At 39.8% G+C, this 23,427-nt stretch overlaps 1 protein-coding gene across 4 annotated transcripts; it reads right to left on the bottom strand.

Moving 5' to 3' along the window:
- LOC127663336 (UDP-N-acetylglucosamine--peptide N-acetylglucosaminyltransferase 110 kDa subunit) lies at positions 1 to 23,392 on the bottom strand. 4 transcript variants are annotated; one of them, XM_052154870.1, is made up of 24 exons: positions 23,143 to 23,392; positions 22,994 to 23,065; positions 20,769 to 20,949; positions 17,731 to 17,974; positions 17,131 to 17,199; positions 12,999 to 13,115; positions 12,812 to 12,891; positions 12,519 to 12,714; positions 11,995 to 12,135; positions 11,784 to 11,884; positions 9,197 to 9,350; positions 9,012 to 9,113; positions 8,744 to 8,923; positions 8,069 to 8,227; positions 7,904 to 7,993; positions 7,673 to 7,798; positions 7,120 to 7,290; positions 5,467 to 5,583; positions 5,209 to 5,373; positions 4,432 to 4,479; positions 4,060 to 4,212; positions 2,141 to 2,393; positions 1,912 to 2,035; positions 1 to 1,227 (listed from the first exon to the last, which is right to left on the bottom strand). In XM_052154870.1, exons 2-24 carry the CDS (start codon positions 23,028 to 23,030, stop codon positions 1,047 to 1,049), a joined length of 3,189 nt encoding a protein of 1,062 aa, XP_052010830.1. In that variant the 5' UTR covers positions 23,031 to 23,065; positions 23,143 to 23,392; the 3' UTR covers positions 1 to 1,046. The 4 variants fall into 4 exon arrangements, with proteins under 4 accessions (XP_052010830.1, XP_052010831.1, XP_052010833.1 ...); XM_052154871.1 differs by having other exon boundaries at positions 2 to 1,227; positions 20,769 to 20,919; XM_052154873.1 differs by lacking the exon at positions 4,432 to 4,479 and having other exon boundaries at positions 2 to 1,227; positions 20,769 to 20,919; positions 22,994 to 23,392.
- Between the last annotated feature and the right edge of the window lie 35 nt (positions 23,393 to 23,427).

The following is a 23,427-nucleotide window of genomic DNA, read 5'->3' on the forward strand; positions in this document are numbered from 1 at the left end:
ACCCTACAACACAAGTGTAGAAACATCTTTAGCACTTTATTCTGAACACAGCAATCAAATTTACAACGCAAATGACAGTTCAGCGAGCAACAAGAACAGACACCCTGCACAACAAAAAAGCAATACAGATCACAATTCACCAGTATTTTACCAGAGATAGTTCCAAAACGAATGTGTTCGTTCCTGAAAGGATTTGAAGAGTAAATGGGAAAACTGTAGCCAAGCATGTGCAACTCTCTGAAAGATTTGCCACATCTCTTTATTTCAGTTAATGTAAAGAGCCTTGCAAAAATGACAAAGACAGGGCATAAATAAAATGAGTTATCAGCAAGACAGTGTACAAAACAAAAAGAAGCTTAGAACATACTTACCTAGACCATTCCTGGTAAAACAATAAAAAAAATCAAGAAAATTCATCAGGAGTCAATAGCAGGTTCAGGCCATTTGTCAGTGTAATAAGTCACTCCACTGTTTAGCTTGTTCACATAGCATATAAAAAAAGGAAAGCAGGATTCATTATTTTCTATTGATAGCATTTGGAAAACAATGTTGGCATTCATTAGGGAAAAGAGAGCTGAGCTTTGCATCTGTCACCCTTTAGGATATGATGAGAAAGCTAAAATAGGTCAAGCAGCAAATCCTCTTAACTAAAAAACTTATCTCTGTGTTACAGGATGTTATTTAACTGTTATATTTCTATTTTCCTTTAAGAAAGGCCCCATCATCCAATGTGATTTTCAAAAAGACCACTTCAATTACAGAATGAGGGTGTCCTCATCCTTTGGAATTCCAAGCAGATGCAGAAACCAGTAGAGCCAACCAACATCGATTTATTTAGGGTACGATAAGAAGGGGAGCAGAGTCTCAGTGGAGCAACTCTGTATCCTGCGGTCCACTCTGGCTCATGGAAACTAAAGCTGACTGGGATAAATAGGTGCTCTCTTATTCTCAATAGAGTCTTTGTGATTGACACATCCTGGAGAACGTAAGGGGGTGGGGCTTGTAGGTTAATGAGGATGGAGGGGCATGCAACCTTTGAGCTTAATTTAGGTGCTCTCGCTGGTCTCCAGAGACTGCATTTTGACGAGGTGGTCAGGTTTGCCTCCGGCAACATGATGTTCCCACATCTGCAGGTAAAGCTTCTCCAGGTCCATGGTGTACTGTTTGGTGTTAAAGAGTGGGCTGCAGATGCGTTGCTTCCACACGCGGGTGCGTATTTTCTTCAGGCTGTGTGGGATTGAGGAAAAAGTATATCATACATGTCTTGTTTTACAGGTGTAAAATGACACTTGAGTGATATTTGCCTGTGGAAAACTTGCCGCCACGATGCTAAGATGTTGTGTGTGGCTGACATGATATTGCTGTTGCTAGGGTGTTTTTGGTGGTTGCTAACAAGCCTAAGTAAAAAGAGCCCACCAAGTTTGTATGATATTCTGGTCTCGAAATCTGGGGACCCTCCTTTAAATGTACAGGTTCCCACACCTTTGGAACAATTAATGACTTTTCCAGTTGTTTGTAATTACTGGTTAAAGATTTTACAAATAAATGTATTGAGATTTCATTGACAGTAATTTATACATTTTTTTAAAGAACTGAGCATAATGAACTCAAAACTTAATTTTTACATTTGCCCTATAGGTCCAGGTTTTACATGACCTTGGGTAGCCTGAATGCAAGTCTATGGGATTTTTCACCCTTTTAATCATCTGCCAAGTGGATTTCGTTCATCTAATTGCTTAGACATGTACAATCTCTCCTCTAAAAGCCACATTATTGAAGGCAAAATTCATGCATATAGCACAAACATGCAGGCCACGTTACATGTTCAAATCTAATATTTCGGGTTTGAGGTTTGTTAAAATAGTAAATAGTGATGCCTTGAACATCACTAATAAGAAGAACTGGGCTTACTATTCCATATCAGTGCCAAGCTTGACAGCAACATCTTCATACTCCTGACGACTATGGGCTATCAGTTCAAGACAGCCAAGACAGGTCAGCTGAGAGGCAGCTACACGAGAAGCCAGTGTCTCTCCTGCACAACAAGTCAAAAGATCAATGCATGAAAAACATCAATGCATAAATAAGATTAAAAAGGTGTAATGAGCAGTTGCATTTGCTCTGAGTTTGTGTTACTGACCTGGCATAGTGACCATTGGAGTACCAGCCCACAGAACATCCATGCCTGTGGTGTGGCCGTTACAGAGCGGGGTGTCCAGGCACACATCTGCTAACTGCCCGCGCCTCACATGCTCCTCTTTGGGAGCTACAGGAGAGAAGATAATGCGAGAAGCAGGCAGGCCCATGTTCTGAGCGTACTGCTGGATGTTGGGCTCACCCACTGCAGGGAAGCGCAGCAGCCAGAGCACACTGTTGGGCACACGCTTCAGGATCTACACAATCAAAAGCACAGTAGGCGTCAATTTGACTTTAACAACAGATATACACTGATAATTCCTCTTTAAGTTTTTGCAATTACTTAGGGGGCATCTGATGGAAAATAATATTTGAGTTGGGCAATATTCAGAATATTGTTGTGATGCTGTAACATTGTGTATATTGCAATTAATTAAATGTGATTATTATTTGTTCAAAGTTTCCCCAAACACCTTGTCATTAGACTTATTTTGCAATCTTTCATTTCTTGCGAGTATGAAAGCATATATTAGAAAGGAGAGTGAAAATGCATTATGCCATAAATTGTTGGAAAAAGCGATCTGTGATAGGATAACCCAATGATGACATCATTGGAGTGGGAACCCCCAAAGCTTTAAAAACCTTTTCAAGTTTACTGGAATAAAAAATGACCATCATACCACAAACATGGTTGTCTTTAGTTCCAAATTGTATAAGACTTTGTATAATATGTAAGTTTACATTAGCTATGTAGCAATTTTTTGGTTAAAAAACAACAACATTTATATGAAGTAAATATCACAATATTGTTAGATATCCTAAAACAATCTTTGTTGTAAAATATTTTAATTAATTTTTTTCCAAAGTAATTCATTTCAAAATTACATCATTCCTTGTGGGACTTTTATTTTCAAAAATTCTATCCAGAAGCGCTTGCATCAGAAATTCGCTTTCTGCTTTGGATTAACGGGTTTGTTGTCAGTCCGCGCTGAACTTGAGAAATTATTTCACTTGACAATCCGTTAATTGAAACAAATCCTTTGATTAAAGATGGTCATTTTCGCATAATTTTGTTGTCAAGTACTCTAAAGCACAAAAACGAGTACCCGATTACTCACAAATTGAAAGGCACATTAAAAACGTATATTTAGTTTTATTCACAAACATTACCAAGAATGGTTTCAAAATAAAATAAATAAAAAAACGATACTTTTTGGGAAAAAACGTAATGAACAATAACATTAATAAAAGTGAAAAAAAAATATATTTTTTTAAAAATAACAGCAAAATTCATGCAGATGAAAACTGTCAGCAAAAGCAGTGAACATCTAATTTGTTCCAGTGAGGGATCACCATCCAGAGATTCATGCCCAGATGAAGGTAATAATTTTACAAACACGGTAAATATTATATTTAGTGAACTACTTACTTTTTGGTAAAGTCAAACACTGAATTGAAACTGTAAATCCGAAGAGTTGTTTAAGTTTAAAGAGCTTTATATTGTGAATGCTAAATATTTTTTCCTACTTGAATAAGATTTCAGTGAGCGTAAATGTGCTGTGATTATCCGGCTGATCGTTAGATTACTGAATAAAGAAGGTTCTCCTAGCCTGACACAGTTTTATTTTAAACATATGTTTTAAGTTAGTTGTTTTTGGTTATTTATTTTTAATTTATATTTAATTTTATTTTTATTTCTTGAAAGGGTATACATACTTTTTTGTTGAAAAGGTACATTATGTTTTTGTGTCAGAGGGCAGATAGAGAAAATTGCACCTACTTACAAGTACTTTAACTAGTTTTCAAATTAAAAGTAGGAATATATATGTTAACTGCATGTCCTAGCGAATGCTGCAATAAAACTTAAGTTGTGATATGTTTGTGGAGGGTTTTATTGCTGCATATATCATAAGAATATCTTACATTGGCCCACATCTGCAGTGTAGGAGGGTCGATCTTATAGAGCTGGTTGTAGTTGCAATAGACAATGGAGTCTTCAGGTAGGCCATACTGCGAGCGGGTGGTCACCACGATTGTTCTCGGAACCTCTTCTCCTGTTGCTGCCTTATTGTTGATCTAAACAGAAACATTAGTAAACACATGAGTAGCTAGCTTAGATCTGTGAAAAGACAAGCATGTGACAGCACAGCCCATCCCTACAAGCCAGTAGACTCCTCCGCCACCATGTTTGTGCCACCTACAGAAGTGGTGTGAAGGCCCAAGTGAACAGAGAAAAGGCTATTGCACATCCTGTCTCAAAGCGTGCCATTCACAGTCAGCTTGAGTGTGCCATACCTGCAAGGCTACAGTTCCAGATACTACAACCTCCTCCACTGTAAAAATCTGAAAAAACAACAACATGGTAATGTTCTGCTATGAAATTGTCTCTATGCCAAATCTTTTTTCATGGAGTCAAATTTCATTAAGGGATGATCAAAAGAGAAAATGGATTGGAGAGGATTAGAATCATTTAATCATCAACCTGACGGAAAAAAGACCCTCATGAGTGAATACAAAAAGGCACAGGTGCAAAAGTAACAGCTTTCTGGGAACAGACCGCCACACCCATAAATCTCCATATGCAATTTGCACAATTAGTCATAAAGGATGAGTAAATGTCCACATTTAGATGCACAGAAAATCTGTTTTTGATGTTAAAAAGAATTTGATTAATATTCCAACCCAATTAAGCCAATATTCCAATTACAAGAAATATATATAATATTATACCTAATTGCATTATTTCAGAAAAACTATTATTTTATCAGAATGTGCGATGTATAGAGGAATATTCCAATAGCTATGGAGCACGTAAACCTCTTATTATTTAAATAAAAGCTTAAATGGAAATGGACCTTAATTAGGAACTGATGTGCATGTAAATACGGTCAATTATTCACTTATTTGTCATGCTATGATTAATTGAAAAGACCAAATCACAGCCTTAGAGTAAGCACAGACCCTCTCAGCCAAGGAGAAGCCTAATTTTGAAACCAGTGTGCAACGAATAATTAATTTTCTTAACCACACAGTGTGTGGAGATGAACACTGTTGGCATGCTGTGGGCCGTACCTGCGTGGTGGCCAGGCCGTTGCTGACTGTAAAGCCGTTGATAGTGACCTGGATCTGGCCTTGGTTGATCATGTTAATGATGGCTTCAGCAGCTGAGTTCATTGGGATGACGGGCATGGAGAGGGAGCCATTACTGTCAGCTGTCTCCTGACCGTCACACTCCATCTGTTAAAGGGAATAATGAAAAATTAGCATTAGCATATCTGTTTAAGTGAACAGAGGAATGGGAGGTATAAAAAGCAGTGGTTTCTTCACTACCTTCACAACTTTGACGTCTGGTAGACTTTCCAAGAAGGCTTTCAGATCTATACCATTCAGCACAATGCGATTGTCAAAAATGTGTCCATTTGACTTGAAGTCAATAACTGCCTTTTTCTAAAGAAAAGAAAAAAATACAGTACATGAATTCAATCATATAAAACACACACACATTTTTTTTCATTAAATTAAATCATGCTCAGATGATTACTAGGGATGTGCAAGACTAGTCAACTAAACGGTTCTGATGCAGCTAGTCGACACTGGAATTACTAGCTGGTTAATATGTTTCCCCATTAAACTATTCAACAATTTTACACATTTACGTTTGGCTTTACAGTTTAACAAAGGCTGCGCTTAAATTACTGTCATTTTAAATGTCACATTTTAAATATAATTAATAATACAAATATTATTATTTTTTAAAGGGAAACTCAGCAAAGTAGCTATAAAATAATTTCGTGGTGGTGGTGTGGGAAGCAATTTCCAAAATGCTAGCTTGAAAGTCGCTATGGATGTTTTCACATTCGAGTCGTCTTTAAGCTTTATGCTTGTAAGTTATTTTTCCACTGAGAGAGTTTTCCAAGCACAAGATGATCGCCTCTAGTGAGCAAAGTCCTGAATTTCACACCATGTAGATGTGTTAATTTTGCTCATCATAAAATCTGTGCTTTTGCAGTATGCCATTTTTTAATATGCTGATTAAGAAGGCTATTTTCAATGATATGCCGACTGCATAACTGGTTAAACTATCTTTTATTCTGTCTGCACGTCATGTTTTGAAAACATTAGGTTTCTTGTACCTCAGACCTATATTTCCCCTATCCTATAGTAATTTTTTTTACATGACAAAAAAAGGCCTATTGGTCTGTCAAACAGCTGTCAAATTAGTTTTTTACTGTTTTCTGAAATGTTCTTACATTTTTGGCTAGTTGACTAGTCTACTCCAAAATCCACTCCATCAGTGAATTTAGTCATTCTGCAAATCCCAAATGATTACAGAGACTAAGGGCATTTTCAGACCTGTAGACCGTTTGCTTCGTTTTCCAAAATGGGGACTAAATTGTTGCAATGTTGCATTATGTCAATAAAAGTCACATGTGAGCAAGCTGTCTCCTTATGTTACCATGTTTGTTCACTGTTCCAGTATTAAGTTCATCCATTGATATACCGGTTAAAATTATATGCCTGTAAAAAATGTCAACCATTAAAAAAATTTGAGAATTTTCGAGTGTCGCTAGTTAGAGCTGGTGCTCCAAATACAAATGATCTGACACTCGGATGGATAGGAGTTGTAAAGATTCAGTCATGGTTATTTTTATCCATCATTAGTTGATTTTGCATTATAACTCCACTGAAACCTGATATCACAGATCTCTCCCTCTCTCACACGTACACACTCACACAAACAGCAGAGTTTTTTGTCAAAAAGTTGCTAGTGCTGTCCTACCTGTATTCTGCCGCTATCCAAAAGAGAAAAATTATTGTACTACACTTAACCCGGGTATTATAAATCAGCTCCTATTTTAAATGTGCAATTATATCTAATATAGCTGCCAAAAGTCTAAACGAACTGAACCAAGGGAGAAAACGTGCCAGGTTCCAAAACAAAGGCTCCAAACGTGCCATGTGTGAAAACGCCCTAAATCTTACCTTGAGGTGAGGAAACATGTTAGCATGATCTCCAATGAAGAAAGTGTTTGGCATGTAGGCTAGTTTTTCAGAGTATTGCTCAGCAACCTCAATAGGAGACGTCTCCTTATCACTGATGATGTAGTCCATGAACGGAGCTCCACTGGTGCCTGGGTACCCAAGCCACATAGCCTGGAATGGATTGAAAACATTTATATAAATAGGATTCAATTACATTTTTACAGTGATTTTGGGTGCCTGCTAGAGTGTTACGAGTTTAAACAAATAGTTTATAAAAAAATAAATGTACTCGCCATCATTCTCTTTTTTTGCATCTTTTTTTACATACAATGACAGTGAATGGTGACAGACTAACATTCTGCTTAACATCACCATTTTTATTCCACAGAAGAAGAAAAAAGTCAAACAGGTTTGGAACACAAGGGTGATTAAATTGTAACAGAATTTCCCTTTTTGGGTGAACTGTAAAACTTTGTGTTATGGAATTTGTATAGTAAACATCCTAGACAGAATGACCTTCTGGCGGATATTAGGGGGACATACAAATGCTTACCTGAATGGGAGCTGGGCGCAACGCAAACAGTTCATTGCGTGCTCCTTTAGTATAACCATTCATGTTGACCAGTATGTGGACTCCATCTTGGTGGATCCTGTCTGCTGCTTTTCCATTGCAAGGGATCTATGGAGATACAAAACATGATAAAACCACAAGAGTAAAATGCAATGCATGGAGGACATAAATAATCTGTGTACGTTAGTTAATTCTAGGCATATGTATACTGACCTGTGAGAGGTCAATAAAGTGGTGAGACTCTGCCATGACTTTGACTCTGAAGTTGGTGCTGTCATCAGGGCTGAGGGCGTAGCAAAACACCTGTAATAACAACAGTATGAGAACTCCAGCTCTACACAGTCAAGTATTTTAACTCCAATACAGCAGACTCCTCACCTCAAACTTCTCAGAGTTGTGCATTCCAGGGATGGACTGCATCAGATGGGATGTAGGATGGTTGCCAAAATCGGAGCTAATGTAGCCCACACGCAGACGTCCTCCACTGACCTTCAGGTCCTTTGGATGCTCATAGGCAGGTTTATGCAGAGCATTGATCTATCAAACAGATTACATATACATTCAAGCACTAATCTTACTGCAGTCAAGCTGTTAGAGACAACATGAAATAAAAAAGAACACTATTTACTGTCTTAATAAATCTCCTTTTCATCCTAACCAGTCACGACCGCTTTATGTTCATGCTGAGATTGTGTCATGTTGCACAGCATTTTTGTTACTGGAAACATGTGTATTGCATGGATAGTTATTCTAAAGAAAATTATTCATAACCTTTTTTCCTTTTATATAAAACGTGATAATGTTTTCCTCTGAAACACTCCTAAAACAAAATTTTTGCAACCGAGTCTCAATGGATGTGGAAAAACAATATTAACCTAATAAATAATATTACACTTTACATGATGAAAATTCTGATTCACTCAGAAATACATTGCATTATGGAAGTTAATAGAGTTGTGATTGCATTTTTATGTCAATGTCCAAATATGACTCCTTTAACAGTAATATTTGATGTTAAATTGTGTTAGTGGAGACTATTAATGCACACCTTACCTTATCCAAACAGAGGTTCCCATGTCTCTCAGCTATGGCCTTACGGAAACTGTGGGAGAGGGGGTACAGCATGCTGTGATGGGGGTGCACAGATGGCAGCCTGTTCTTATCCAGTTGGTCTGCCACAATGCTCACAAGCTTCTTCATACGCTCGTCATAGTCGGTCCAGTCACACACAATCTGATCAGGACAGCAGAATATGTCACAAAGATTCACACCAGCACTAGGTGGAAACTCTAAAATGTGTGCATTCATAATGTATGCATACTTGTAGACAGTGAGCCAGGTTACAGTAAGCATCAGGAAAGTCAGGTTTGAGTTTCAGGGCAGTGCGGTAAGATGCAATAGCCTCAGGAATGTTCCCAGAATCCTTCAAAGAGAGAAGGTCACAATTACACATTACAAAAAACTAAACAAGAGTGTAGAGGATTTAACAGGATTATAAATCCAAACCTTGTGTATAGAAGCCAAGTTACTATGAGCATCAGCAAAAGCAGGGTTGATCTGAATGGCACGAGTGTAGCACTGCAGGGCTCCCTGAATGTCCTGCATCTCTTTAAGAGTGTTGCCCATGTTGGAGTAGGCATCGGCAAATGTCGGGCTGATTCTGTTAAGTGGTTGACAAGAAACAGACAGTGATATTGAATAGACAACATATTGAAAATACTTAAAGGGGTAGTAATCTGTCATGTGGAATCAAATTTTCCTTGATATTTTGACATATAAAGAGGTCATTGTACTATAAAAACATACTGCAAGTTTCAGAAAATCAAAACCACCTAATTCTCTACTTTGTGCCTTCGACATCACACAGGGGCTCATCAATTCATGAACTCCTCGATAGCAATGATATCAACATCTAGTTTTACATAATTGCACCCTTGGTCCAGCCACTGGCGGTCAGTTGGCTGAAGAGAAGAGAGTAGCACAGATAGGCCTATTATTCCTGCACTCCAAAGGGGACTGTGACTAGGAAGAGTGTGGGGACAGGCCGTAAGTTTGGATACCTGGTGCTGATTTAACCCAATCAGCTGGGAGAGGGATAAAGAGGAGCCAGAGAAGTCAGTGTGGGAGAGAGATAAACATGGTGCGTTGTGTGTGCGCATCAATATTTGTGTGTTTTAAATAGTTTGTTATTAAAAGTCTTCGTGATTGTTCACCTGGTTCCTACCTCCTCCTTTGAAGAGAGTTAAGAACCCTGTCACACTGGTGCTGAAACCTGGGATTGAAGGAGGAAGAACACCGCCATGGAGGCCTCACCTCTGGAGGAAATGTTTAAGACCCTCACCAGCATCCACCAGTCACAGAATCAGGCCCTCCTCAAGCTGCGTACAGAGCAGGAGCAGCAGTTCATCGTGCTCCTCCAGAGCCAAGCGGATGACCGGCAGGTGCTCTGGAGCTTGCTACCCCAGGAGGGGCTGCTGCTGAAACCCCAGACCATGCGACTGCCCCGGCCCATGTTCCACTGGTCAAGATAGGCCCATAGGATGATCCAGAGGCTTTCCTGGAACTCTCCGAGTGGACGGCGGGGGCATGCAGTTGACCGAGCAAACAGGGGCTGACTACCACACCTTGAGTTGAGTGTTTGTATCTAGGGTGTGCCAAGTGATTCCAGACAGGTCTCCTAAGCTACCAAATTGGCCCGGTTGATAGGGAGGGTAGATTCACAAGAGGTAACATCCTCGTGGTTGCTATAATGTGTGGTTCTCACTCTCGGTGGGACACGTGGTGAGTTGTGCAGTGATGCCGCGGTAACACGCTCAAAAAGCCACGTGATAAGTTGCACGGATTGACGGTCTCAGACACTGAGGCAACTGAGATTCATCCTATGCCACCCAGATTGAGTCATTATGCCACCACAAGGACTTGGAGCACATTGGGAATTGGGTATTCCAAATTGGGGAGAAAAGGAGAGAATAAGAGAAAAAAAGAGAGAAAGCCATCTTGCAATAAATCGGCCTAAAACGCATGTTTTCACTCAACAGCTCTGGGACCCCTGCCAGCCATTGTTGCTGGCTGAGCAACGCGACGTCGGGGCTGTGATGGACCTGGTGGTACTGGAGCAGTTTATTGCTCTGCTTCCGAGACAGACAGAGGAGTGGGTCTAATGCATCGCTCCACATGGCCAGCTCTTTTCTGTCTCTCTCCTCTCTCTCATTCCTCCTCCCCTTCTCTTCCCCCCGAAGTCTTCTCCCTGGGACCTGCCGGTTTCCCCTGTCCCTCTCCGCTCTCATTTCCAGGTCAGTGAATCCACCAACGCAGGCACGGGTAGGAAGTCTGGGACAGTTTGCAGGAGCTGCGGGTAGCCGCGGCATTTCAAGCACCAATGCCCATGATGGAGGTAGGGACATTGGTTCAGTCCCCGACTCTTCACAAGCCACCCCCGATCAAGCAGGAATGTACCAAATACCCGTGAGTATTAAGGGGGTACATACCAGGCCTTCGTGGATTCGGGTTGCAACCAAACCTCCATCCATCAATGCCTGGTTCAAGACGAGGCTTTGGGTGCTAGTCACATGGTGAAGGTGTGCACATAATGATAGCCACAGTTATCCTGTAATGACTCTGACTATTCAATTCCGGGGACAAAAGCATATTGTCGAGAAGGCAGTTAGTTCTAGTTACTCAGATGCAAAGTCTTTGCTTCTGTACTTATTTTGTGATGGATGTGCGTTATGTACAAACCCTGAAATATAGTTTTTGTGGAGTTGGTTAATTCTCTCTATTGAATGAGTTTCAAATATATATGGCTGTTTTCGAGAGGTTGTACGTTGGTGAATCATAGCAGAGGCCATTTACATCACGGCCTTAAAGGTTACTCTTCCAAAGCAAAAAACAAAACGCTCAGTCATATATAACTAAATTCTGACTGTTTTTGGTGCAAAACTTTCCTTATGTTATAAGTGGACCTTAGAGAAAATAATAAAACTAGAGGGAAAAAATGCATGACCCCTTTAAGATATTTAGGGCGTAGATACTGGGGAAAATTGTTCACTTTAATGTATTACTACATTGCTAAAAGAAAGCAAAATCAACTTACCTGATGGCCTCCTTATAGTGCATGAGAGCTTCTTGAAGTTTCCCCTGCTGCTGCAAGACACTGGCAAGGTTTGAATGGGCAGCAGCAAACTCTGGGAACACCTGACCAAAAAAGAAAACAAAACCTCAAGTTAATGGAACCAAAATGCATAACTTTGGAGAAGCAATTTTTTTTTTTACGCTCCTGGACTATATTGGTATCTACAACTCACCTCCAGAGCTTTCCTGTAGAGCTGCACAGCCTCCTCAATGTTGCCCTGTTCACGCTTGATGTTGGCCAGATTGTTAAGGGAGTCAGCATGGGTGGGGCACAGACGCAGGGCTGTGTTGTAGCAGTCTTCAGCTTCAGAAACCTAGCAGGAAACACAGGAGTTAGTGGACTCTGAAACACTGGAAGCTAAAGGATCTTTGAAAGTTGGGAGCAATTGCAAACAAATCTCATATGCACTATAAAGCTAAAAATAAAGAGAACTCGGATGCTATTTTCTTTCATTTTAAAGCAGCACTGTAGATCTTGGTCAGAATGGCCAATATTTTCATTAGCCTTCATTGTGAGAAGCTTTATACTAAAAAATAAATAAATCCACTCAATACCGAAAAAACGAATGCTTCTCAGTCTTCAGTTTGATTAGAAATGACACTAATCATGCCCCTCTACAAAGACCAAGGCTAATGCATACAGAGAGTGTACAAAAACAGAGTGATATTTTTTGTAAACACACAAATATTTTCTTACATTCCCCTTTTCCTTCAGGGCATTAGCAAGATTGCAGTATGCATCAGGAAAGTGTGGCTGTAGCTCGATGGCACGTCTGTAGGTGTCAATGGCCAAGTCAATCAAACCCTGCTCATAGTACACACAAGCCAGGTTACCATGGACAACAGCATGGTTAGGACTCAGGCTGAGGGCACGCAGGTAACCAGCAACAGCTCTAAAGGAAACAATTAAAACCATATGAATTTTTATTTTTTATTTTTAGGCTATAAGGCAAAATCAGAAAGAAAAATCATTGTAACGTGATTGGTCACCTGTCAAAGATACGAGCCTCTTTCAGAACATTGCCCAAGTTGATGTAAGCATCTAGAAAGTTAGGATCCAATGTCACTGCCTGTAAAGACAATTGAACATGCCATGTAAAATTTATATGTATTTATTTGTTCAAGCTTTCATAAAGTACTTCCAAAGATAACCAAAAAGGACCAGGTGCTGACAAACCTTCTCAAAATGATGTATGGCCAGCCAGATCTCTCCCTGAGCATTGAACACACAGCCCAGGTTACTCCACGCCACAGCAAAGTTGGGCTGAGTTTCGATTGCCTTCAGGTAACAACCCTTGAACAGGTCAACAGTAAAAACCAAGAGGAAGAGGAGGTAGAGAGAGGAACAGCAGAGTAGAGAGGAGGGGTTGTAAAAGAAAATAAACCAAAAGATCAAATAAAAAAAGGAAGAAAAACAAAAAGGGCAGACAAAAGAAGAGTTAGTATCCATTCTCAAAAAAAGCAAAAAGTGAGTCTACAGCATGGGCTCGCTGGCGCAAAAATCTGCCGCGCTAAGCTGCACACTTTTTCCTACGCTGCGCGGATCCAACCAACACCTACATTCAGACTTACATTCTTCAGTTATGTAGTTTTGAAACAACTGTGAGCCATGAATTAAGTTTAAAATTATATTTTGATACAAACATTTTAGATCACCTTCTGCTTTGAGATCATAAAAACTTGCAAAACATATTTATTACTTAATTTCAAGACAATTCCACAACCTCAAATGCAAATGCGGCATGCAGGTGGAGGTCCCTGTAATGCAAGCGCAAAAAGCCACACGGACGGCCACTTGGTGTAACCATGCCGTGGTCGCCGCTTGCGCTGTTTCCGCTAGCGCCCGCATTCGCATGCGCAAACACCAGCTCAGGGGGCAGTCTACAGACCTGGAGCGATCCAACTCCCCACCAGACTGGCACACGCTATGAAACCCTCTTCTCATTTGGGGTGTGCAACTGGAGTTAGATCCCACGGCCAAATCTATTTATATCTAAAGGGATTATACACTGGAGTTCCAGCAAGTTATTATTACGTAATAGTTGTAGCCAATGTAGTAATATGTATGGCTGTGTAGCCACTGGGTGCCATGCTAGCAGGGAGGGCATGCAGGTCTGCAAACCGCAAACCAGGGAGATGAAGGGAGAGTGTGGTTCAAGCACGCGCCTTTTTGGTTGCATTTGAAGGGATTTGGTCGCTGCGCAGCCCTTGCGCCACTGAAGACTCACAGCGCATCATCTGCTCAGCAGAACGCTACAACTTCAAATAAAGGAGAAAAAATAAATCATACTCCAAAATGAACAGGAAAAAAATCATCAACAAGTAAAAGAGTTAGAGGATCTTACTGTGCTTTCAGCATTTAATCCATCCCTCTTTTTTAATTACTTGGACATTTAATTTTTTCTTTCATTTACTATTCTTTTCTTGCTTGCGTTCTTCAAAGGTAGCCACAAGACAGAAGAACGTATTGGAGTAAGGTGCTTTTCTTTTGTTGGCAGTTACAAACCCGTTACCATATTTATGGACTTTGTTCTGGGGGGGGGGCGGCCGCAGCTGGAAGAGGAGGAGAGGACTGATGCTGCCCTAGTATTCCTGTCCACTGGACCGCACCTACGCAGGAATTGTGCCACCCACCTGAAACCTTCTAAATAACAATATCATTGGTGGAAAAACCAAAAGAGACAAAATAAGAACACAAGAACGTTAGTAAAAGTTTGTAATCAAGGCATTTCATATGGATTTCAAAACTTGCGTTGACAACAAAACCAGTAAAAACAAAGAAGGCAGCTTTATAAATGACCTAACATCAGTTTAAACCCATGCAATGTAAAGGATTTTACATTCATTTTAAGAGAAAGGAATATGTTCGTAAGGGCTCAAGTGTGAAGAAAGGCTTTTAAGGCGAGTTAAGATTTACACAGATTTTTGTCTTTTTTTATTATCCTGTCACATTTTAAAACACAAGGGAGGGAGGCAAACTGGCTTGATCTTACTCAAATGAACTGATCACATTCCTCTGGGAATATTATTAATAATCATAACATACAAGGGGAAGAAAAATCATCATTGATTCTTTTCCTTTGTGTATTGTTTGTTTACATAGTTTAATACCATGTTTGCTTTATTCTGTCCTGCCTTCTTGACTCCTGGCCAATGGATAAGAAGAAAAGCCTGGGGTTTAAAGATTTCATAATCATATAGAAGCCTCCACAGCTCTGAAATAAAGAGGTCATCGCTTGTGCTGCGCATGTGTAATTCTGTCTCTATCATGTTATCTGACGCGTGCAGTGGAGTGCATAAAGAGATCAGTCTGCCTGGCACAGCCCAGGGCAAATGCAGTGTTTGAAACACATTAACCCACCCAAACCTGGTTAGCCATACTTAACTAGGGGAAGTGACATTGCACTGGGGAAAAGCGAGGACCAAGCTCATACGCCTGTCTGATTAAATGCACTGTGAGGACCCTTGATGAGCATCTGCTGGCTTGGCTGACAGTTCAGGCAGACAGTTCATAGCGCACACACTCCACGGGCCTTGAGCAAGCGCGCGGGGGTTTAGGAGCGACAGAGCTGGTGGGGGAGCCGCTGGCACCCTTGTACTCTTCCCCACTCCGCCCCCCTGTGGCACCAAATAAGAGGGCTTCTAACCAACAAGGGGAGAACTCTCTATACAAATCTCCCAAAGTCTCACTAACACCACAATTTGCAACACTGCCTATAAGCAGTGAAAAGAAGGCATTTAATATTGACCTCATATAGTTGGGGAAGTAAAAGTAAATCGAACCTATTGCCAGATGGCCATTTTTCAGCTTTTGAGGGGAATAAATGGTTTTAAAAACACAAGGGACCAGAATTGCGTGGTTAGGGTTAGAAGCCATCTTATTTTCATATTTGGCATTGCAAAGATCACTATCTTCATCAGTCCATTTATTTCTCCAAGACCGAGCCAGCAAAATCCCCCCCGTGAGACTAAAGGAAAAAAAGCATGCCAAAACAGCAGCATGTGTCCCATGTCCCCATTTGGTGAGACTAAGAAATACCCAGCCTTTCTTACCGTGTGTGTGTGGGGGGGTCAGTGTTTAGACCGAGAGAAGCACTGGAGTGAGAGAGGGCAAGGAAGAAGGAGTGGACAGAAGGGGCCTGTATCTAATCTTCCCATCCAAATGAACAATAAAACAAAGAGGGTTTAAGGGATTGTAATACTGCTAAAACAAATAAACCCAAATAGATTTGCTTCTGAGCAATGTGATGAGTGGCCTGGTGGTTATTCAGGTTATTCATAGTTTTCAGTCACGTGACTGGCGCGGAGACCTGGAGGGCAAAACATTGTTCCAACATGGCAGCCAACACTGTTCATTTTCCATCTGTTTCAAGCAACGAATATTTAGATCACCTCTCAAAAGAAAAAAAAACAATACATGTAAACACACTGCAAGTTTTGGGCACTTGCGATCCATATACAGCACCTGCCGCAGTATTTCAATAACTAAAAACTGTCCCTGCCAAAGCTCCACTTTTACAATGTTTACATATATCTTTTGGAGAATCTCACCCCTTACACTGCCGCCAGGATGAAAGAGTACAAAAGTACAGACAGTTATATATATTTTTGATCTGGATGGGTCAATAATGCTGCCATTTGGGATGTGAAGGAAAATAAATTCTTCATTGTCAGAGCAAAGGTGAGTGCAACAATTAAATACTCAGTGTTTACTTGAGCTTACCTTTGACAAAATGTTTGCTGCAAAGAAGTGTGTACTTTGATGGTTACCATTCTTTGCCCTCCTCAGGGACGGAGGCAAGTCTAATAGCACAAATCCACAATCTCCTCTCTAGATTTTCTTTCTCAGACGTGATTCTGTAGAGGCACAACCCAGGCTTGTCTCCTCGTCGGAGAGTGCACCCAATTAAACAACAACTATCCGGCATTTTCGCTAAACAAACCTGATAAAAATAACTGACGGGAAGCGGAAGAAAGCCTTGTTTTGCCCTCCAGGTGGGCATTCCTATAAGGATGTGACGTCACATGAAAACTATGAACATTACTTTTAGTACACTCTGCTCTATTTGCTGGGACTGGATGGTAAAAAGAGTGCTGACGTGGCGCTTTAGAAGGGGGCAAAGAAATGACTAAAAGGCACAACTCTCTAGAGAGTGTGTTCACAAGAACTTGAGGAAAAAAGCACTCACTCACTCCGAAAGTACAAGAGCAGACATAAGTCAGATTATAGTCTACAGCCATGATTCTAAAAAACAAAAAAAAAAACAAACAAAAAAACAACACGCAATGGCCGACTTGTTTAAACATACCTTTGCCTCTTCAAGGCGCCCGAGCGCTTTAAGGAGGTTACCCAAGTCACTGCGTACACAATACAGATCCTGTAATAAAGAACAAATCAACATCAATAATCAGTCACTTACAAAGAAAAAACATGCCAGCAATATACAGATATACTATTTAATATATTTTAATTATCACAGATATCAAATTTGTTTTAATTTTTAATTAATGTAGCTTTTATTTGGGCAACAAGTTTGCCCAAGACTCTGTCACAACTCATAAGTATGAGAACCTTAAAACAAATATTTCAATCAGTTTCTGATCTATTTTGCAATAATGGCCATTTGGTAGAAATGATTAGCCTATTCCTCTGAGCAAAAAAGAAAAAAAAAAAAAAACATGTAATATATACACTGTTACAAATCAGATTGCATTTCGTAAAAATGCTGAAAATTGTTGAGATGTAATATTTAAAGCTGTTTGTTTATTGATGCCACACCAGCCCAAAACCCAGGTTAAAGTATAAAAACAGGTAAAACAGCAAAAACCTATACAAGATGCTTAAGCTCCAATATTTTATCTACATCACCCAGCCGTGTCTCATAGAAATGATTTGTAACTGAACTCACAGGATTGTACTGGAGAGCAGACACGTAAGCCTGGACTGCTCCCTCCATGTCACCTGCCGCGACCAGCGCTGCTGCCAGGTTGATATATCCATCGATGAAATCCGGTTTAAGACGGAGAGCATGACGGTAGTGCTCAATGGCCTCCTGTAGTTGCCCCCGCTCCTTGTAGACATTGCCCAGGTTGGAATAGGCCTCAGCCAGCATGGGGTTCTGCTTAATGGCCAGAGTGCTGAAGTGGGCTGACCTGCATGCCAAGAAAAGGTTTTGAAAATAAGCTGTAACCGAGACTGGACATTTTCCTACCACACAACTCAGCTGTGCTCAAAACACTCACTATTGCGTCCTAAGAGGAATTTTCCAGCTCACTTTCAATTTTAAGTCAATATGAAATCACAATCTAACCTATTTGCTACTTTATATACAATTTATGGGGGTACATTATTATTCATATGGGGAAAAAAGAAATATTTCATTGATAATATTCCAGCAAAACATAACTTGTTCCACCAATTAAACTAATTTCCTTTTTGGTAGATACTAGGAGTAAAATAACCTAACATTTTCCTTTAAATAACATCTTTTAACAAAGTCCTTCTGAAATATAAAAGAGAAATTTTACTGCCATCACGTTATGAAAAATAAAATGGTTCACAAATGAAAATTCTCTAATCATTTACTCAACTTCAGGCCATCCCAGATGTGTATGAATTTCTTCTACAGAACACAAATTACTTTTTTAGAAGAATATCTCAGCTATTTAGGTTCATACACGGCAAGAGAATGGTGACCAGAACTTTTAAGCTCCATAAAGCAAATAAAGGCAGCATAAATGTAATCCATTAATCTCTAGTGGTTAAATCTGTGTCTTTAGAAGTGATATGATAGGTGTGGGAGAGAAACAGAACAATAATTAAGTCATTTTTATTGTAAATTTTTTTCTCCACATTTGACCAACCCCAACCAGGTGGTTATAAGTACGAAGAAAAACAATGTGGAAGTGAAAGTGGAGATGTATAGTAAAAAAAATATAGACTTAGCAAAGACCTTAATGAAATGACCTGCCGGTTGAACTGCGATTCAACTCACTGATCTCTGACAGCATCACCTTTGTCTATTGATGGACTACACTCTTGAAATGGAATACACAGACTATCAATACATTGCAAACAAAAGCCTTCATCAGCCAACTAACAAAGGACAATGGATCAATTGGGGCACGGTACAACTCGACTCGGCTCGCTTTTTGGGGGTTTTCCACAGTGTATAGTACCTGGTACTTCTTTTAGTACCACCACGGTCGAGGATCCAAGTGAGCTGAGCCGATACAAAATGTAACATCAAAACCCTGCAGATCACTGATTGGTCAGAGAGAATAGTCACTGGATTTGCGACACTGGACATCAACCCACTAGTTTTAAAATTAGCTACACAGCGATAGCAGTTTCATCCGTTCACGCGAAATGGCCGTGCGCAAAACCACGCCGTGGTCAATAAACGAGGTGCAGACATTCCTCTCGTTAGTGGGAAGTGTCTTTCAGGAGGTGTCTCGGCTGTTGGCCGCACACGGCTACCACCGGTCCTACCAACAGTGCAGGGAAAAGTACATGAATTAAGTGAGTACAGAACCATCAAGGAAAAATGGAAGTGGTTCGACCAAATGGACACTATCTAGACCGGCGAACAATGGAGTGAGAGTGCCCTGGACTCAGACATGGTTGGAGTCCACGATGGAGGATAGTACACTAAATCTTAACTCTGCATGAAAGCTTCACTTTTAGTTGAGCAGCTACTGGAAAGCTTGCTTCTAAAACAACAAGGCCAATTTAACTGTTACACTTGTGTAAAATCACCAACAACTGCTTTATGCAGCACAATGAACCAGTAGCTAACAGCTAGCGGTCGTGTTATTGTTTTGTGTCACGTTAAAGATGATGCCACGGCAGTAGAGGCGGCACAACTCTGAAGATCAGCCTATAATCCCACTCAAGTTTAGGCGGCACTAAACAGCAGTGGAAAAGCAAGTTCAGAAAAGTAGAGTCAAGCCGTGACGTGCACTAGAAATGTGCCAAGTGTGAACGTCTGCAGTTAATCCAGCATGGACTTCTAAGACATTAGTCATTAAAAACACAGTTCATACAAAATCTTTGTATAAACACTGGCCCTTAACACTTACTTGGCTTACTAATTTTAAACCATGACCTGCACTGCACACAAATATCTAATATTGGCATGATATTCATGTTGTTTAGCCAGAGGGGAACTGGCCCCCACAGTGAGTCTGGTTTCTCCCAAGGTTATTTTTCTCCATTAACCAACATCTTATGGAGTTTTGTGTTCCTTGCAACAGTAGCCTTTGGCTTGCTCACTGCTTACAAATACAAATGACGACCTAAAAAAGGACTTAAATATTGATCGGTTTCTCACCCACACACATATTGCTTCTGAAGACACGGATTTACATTTATGCATTTGGCAGACACTTTTATCCAAAGCGACTTACAGTGCACTTTTTACAGGGACAATCCCACCGGAGCAACCAGGAATTAAGTGCCTTGCTCAAGGACACAATGTGGTGGCCGTGGGGATCGAACCAGTGACCTTTTGATTAACAGTTATGTGCTTTAGCCCACTACGTCGCCACCACCACATCTGTGGATTTAAACACTGGAATTTGTTTTATTATTTTTATGTTGCCTTCATTTGCTTTTGAGCTTCAAAATTCTGGCCACCATTTACTTGCATTCTGTGGACCTACAGAGTGGGTATATTCTTCTTTGTGTTCCGCAGAAGGAAGTCATTCACATCTGTGATAGCCTGAGGGTGAGTACCAGTAATTGATGAGAGAAGTTTTATTTTTGGGTGAACTATACCTTTAATAACAAAAGAATGTCTAAGCAGGACAGAGCACACCATAAAGAAAAATCCCAACCAATAAAGACCCACAACACCATGACATGGATGTTCCAATGAAGCCCAATCAACCTCAGTGAAGCAGACCCACCACATCCATGAAGGGAGAGCAAGGTTACCCATCTCACCTGTCAAGCCTGCGACACTGGAAGTGGATAGATGAGAGCAGCAGCAGGACGCCAGTATTATCCGGCTCCTGCCTCCACAGCTGCATACAGTGGCGTTCTGCTGCCTCAAAATCTCCTGACTGATATTCACGATGCGCCAGCTCTGCCAACCCTTGGAAGGAAAGCATACGTTTGGTTGGTTCTGGAGCACCAACACAACCCAGAGGAGGGGTAAAACAACATGTTAGAAGAAATGGAAATGAGGCAAAAAAAATAAAAAATGACAAGAACACTGGTTCTTTTGTTTCTTTAAAGTAACATTTCAATATGTGGAAACATTTTTAGGCAGAATGTAATAAATATGCTGTTAATGGTTCCTTGTATTGATGCTTGAACATTTTTCATGATCTGCCATCAAAAAATAGACAGGGAAAATGTATTTCAAATAAACTCACCATCTAATAATCAAAAATGATTGAAATTAAAGATTTTATATCATTAATAACTAACTTTGTCAAGGAGTGAATATAGATGACAATGAAAAGCAGAGGTGTTTTGAGCAGGGGTTTTCAAACTGGGGTCCGGGGACACCCAGGGGTCTGCATGGGGTCAGAGGAAAATTTTAGAGAGAAAATAAAAACAACTTTAAATTACGATATTTAACAAAAAATAAACATTTACCAAATTGGACAATATTACCGTTTCATTCAGTTTTCTATGTACTACAAAAACTTTGCCAAATTATTTTTCAAATATTTATTTATTTTAGATATTTGATATATTGTTATACTATAACAATATAAAATCCAATTACTTATGGGGGTCCCTTGAAAAAAAAATCATCATATTTGGGGGTCCTTGGAATTAAAAAGTTTGAAAACCCCTGGTGTAGAGGATTTAGGAAAGAATGAGTATGAAACGTCATAAGAAACAAGCAAAGGATAAATTTACATACATGGTGTGCACAATACAACTACTAAATACTGATAATTATCTAGATTTATTTCATTAAAAATGACTAAACTACCAGCAAACTGCAACAGATCAACAAAATAGTCAAGAAGCTACATTTTAGGCTATTAGCATTAGAATTGCCATTGTAAGTATGTAAGTTAGCTGTTGTTGTCTTTGGCATTGTTCAAGATAAACGTTACTTAACCCTTGTGCGTCAATAAAAAAAAAAAAAAAGTTACTCAGAGGTCCTTAGAGGACAAAATGCACGAATTACTGCACTTTCAATTAGTAATTTTTTTAACCAACATCAGTCCTGATCATAACTACCAAATATTAATTCATTTTCAGGATTTTAACACTTTAAATGCCAGTTTGATTATATAATGCCACTGTTGTTTTTTTATGGAAAAACAAAACATGTATTATTTGCCATTATATACTAAATGCTAAGGGGAATTATCCATTTATTTGGATTATCTCAGACTGGGATATGTCAATAATTAGCAACAACATTGATTTTGATGCATTATTATTTTTATGCTGTGTAAGAATAAAAATAACACACAGGACCTGAGGACAAAACATTTTGCATAAAAAAACTGCCATAAAACTATTATATATTAATTTTATTTTCCACTTTCACTGACTTTAAGTCCTGATCAAAACAACAAAATATTCATTCATTTTCAGGATTTTAATGCTTTAAATGCCAGTTTGTTTACATAATGTTGTTTTACACACACAAACACACACATTTCTTAATACACACATACAAAACACAATCTGACATCCATACCAACACCCCCCCACAATTTTAACTGCATAATATATTTAATTGGCCTACAGTGCAATATGATACAGCAAACAGAAAATAGGAAAAAAGTATGTATTTTCTCCATGAGCTAAATATGAGAGAAATGGCGCCATCTGGTGGATAATATTAACAATTGAAATTTTAAGCCAGGGCTCCGGAATGAAAACATAATATCCTAGAATTCATGATAGTACGCTTTAATGGCACTGGGATCAAATATTGCCAATTAATGGGGACATTTTTGTCCTGAAGGTCCTGAGTGGAACTATTTTGAGTACACAGTGTATTATAGATGTATTATAGGGACTGCGGTGGAAATATCAACCCCCAAATACAAACCTTTGGCAAAATGTATGACGTTGGACAAAATGATCGAAAATACAAAAATGTCCCGACGGTCGCACAAGGGTTAAATTTCACTGATATAGCCGAAATATTGCACAAGTGCTGTTCACGGCTGGATATTACTCATGGTTACCTGTGCTGTCAGCCACGTTCCCCACCGAGCTCGCCATCTCTCCTTCACTCTTTACGGACTCCTGTGCAGCGGCTGACAGTGCGACGTTATAAGAAAAGGCGTAAAATATAAAGGTCAAAAACTTTTAAAACTATATGCTGATTTTATACCGAAAACAGTCGTTAACGCTGAAGTCTTCGGTTAGCAGTCTGCGGTCCTTCTGCTGCTAGGCGAACACACTACAGTAGTATTCACGGAATCTGACGCACAAAAAACACATTTAAGAATGTTCTTCTCGGCTTTACTTGCCAGAGGAATTTATGTATATGTAAATCTTGAACCCAGGTCTATATTACTTGTAAAATAGGCAAATTTAAGTTCGACACTAACACCATTGCGGTACTCGTGCTAGCATTAGCATCTACCCTCCTCCAAATGGCGGATGTGACCGGAAC

This window comes from Xyrauchen texanus, chromosome 23, assembly GCF_025860055.1.
Source record: "Xyrauchen texanus isolate HMW12.3.18 chromosome 23, RBS_HiC_50CHRs, whole genome shotgun sequence".
Lineage (NCBI taxonomy): Eukaryota > Metazoa > Chordata > Actinopteri > Cypriniformes > Catostomidae > Xyrauchen > Xyrauchen texanus.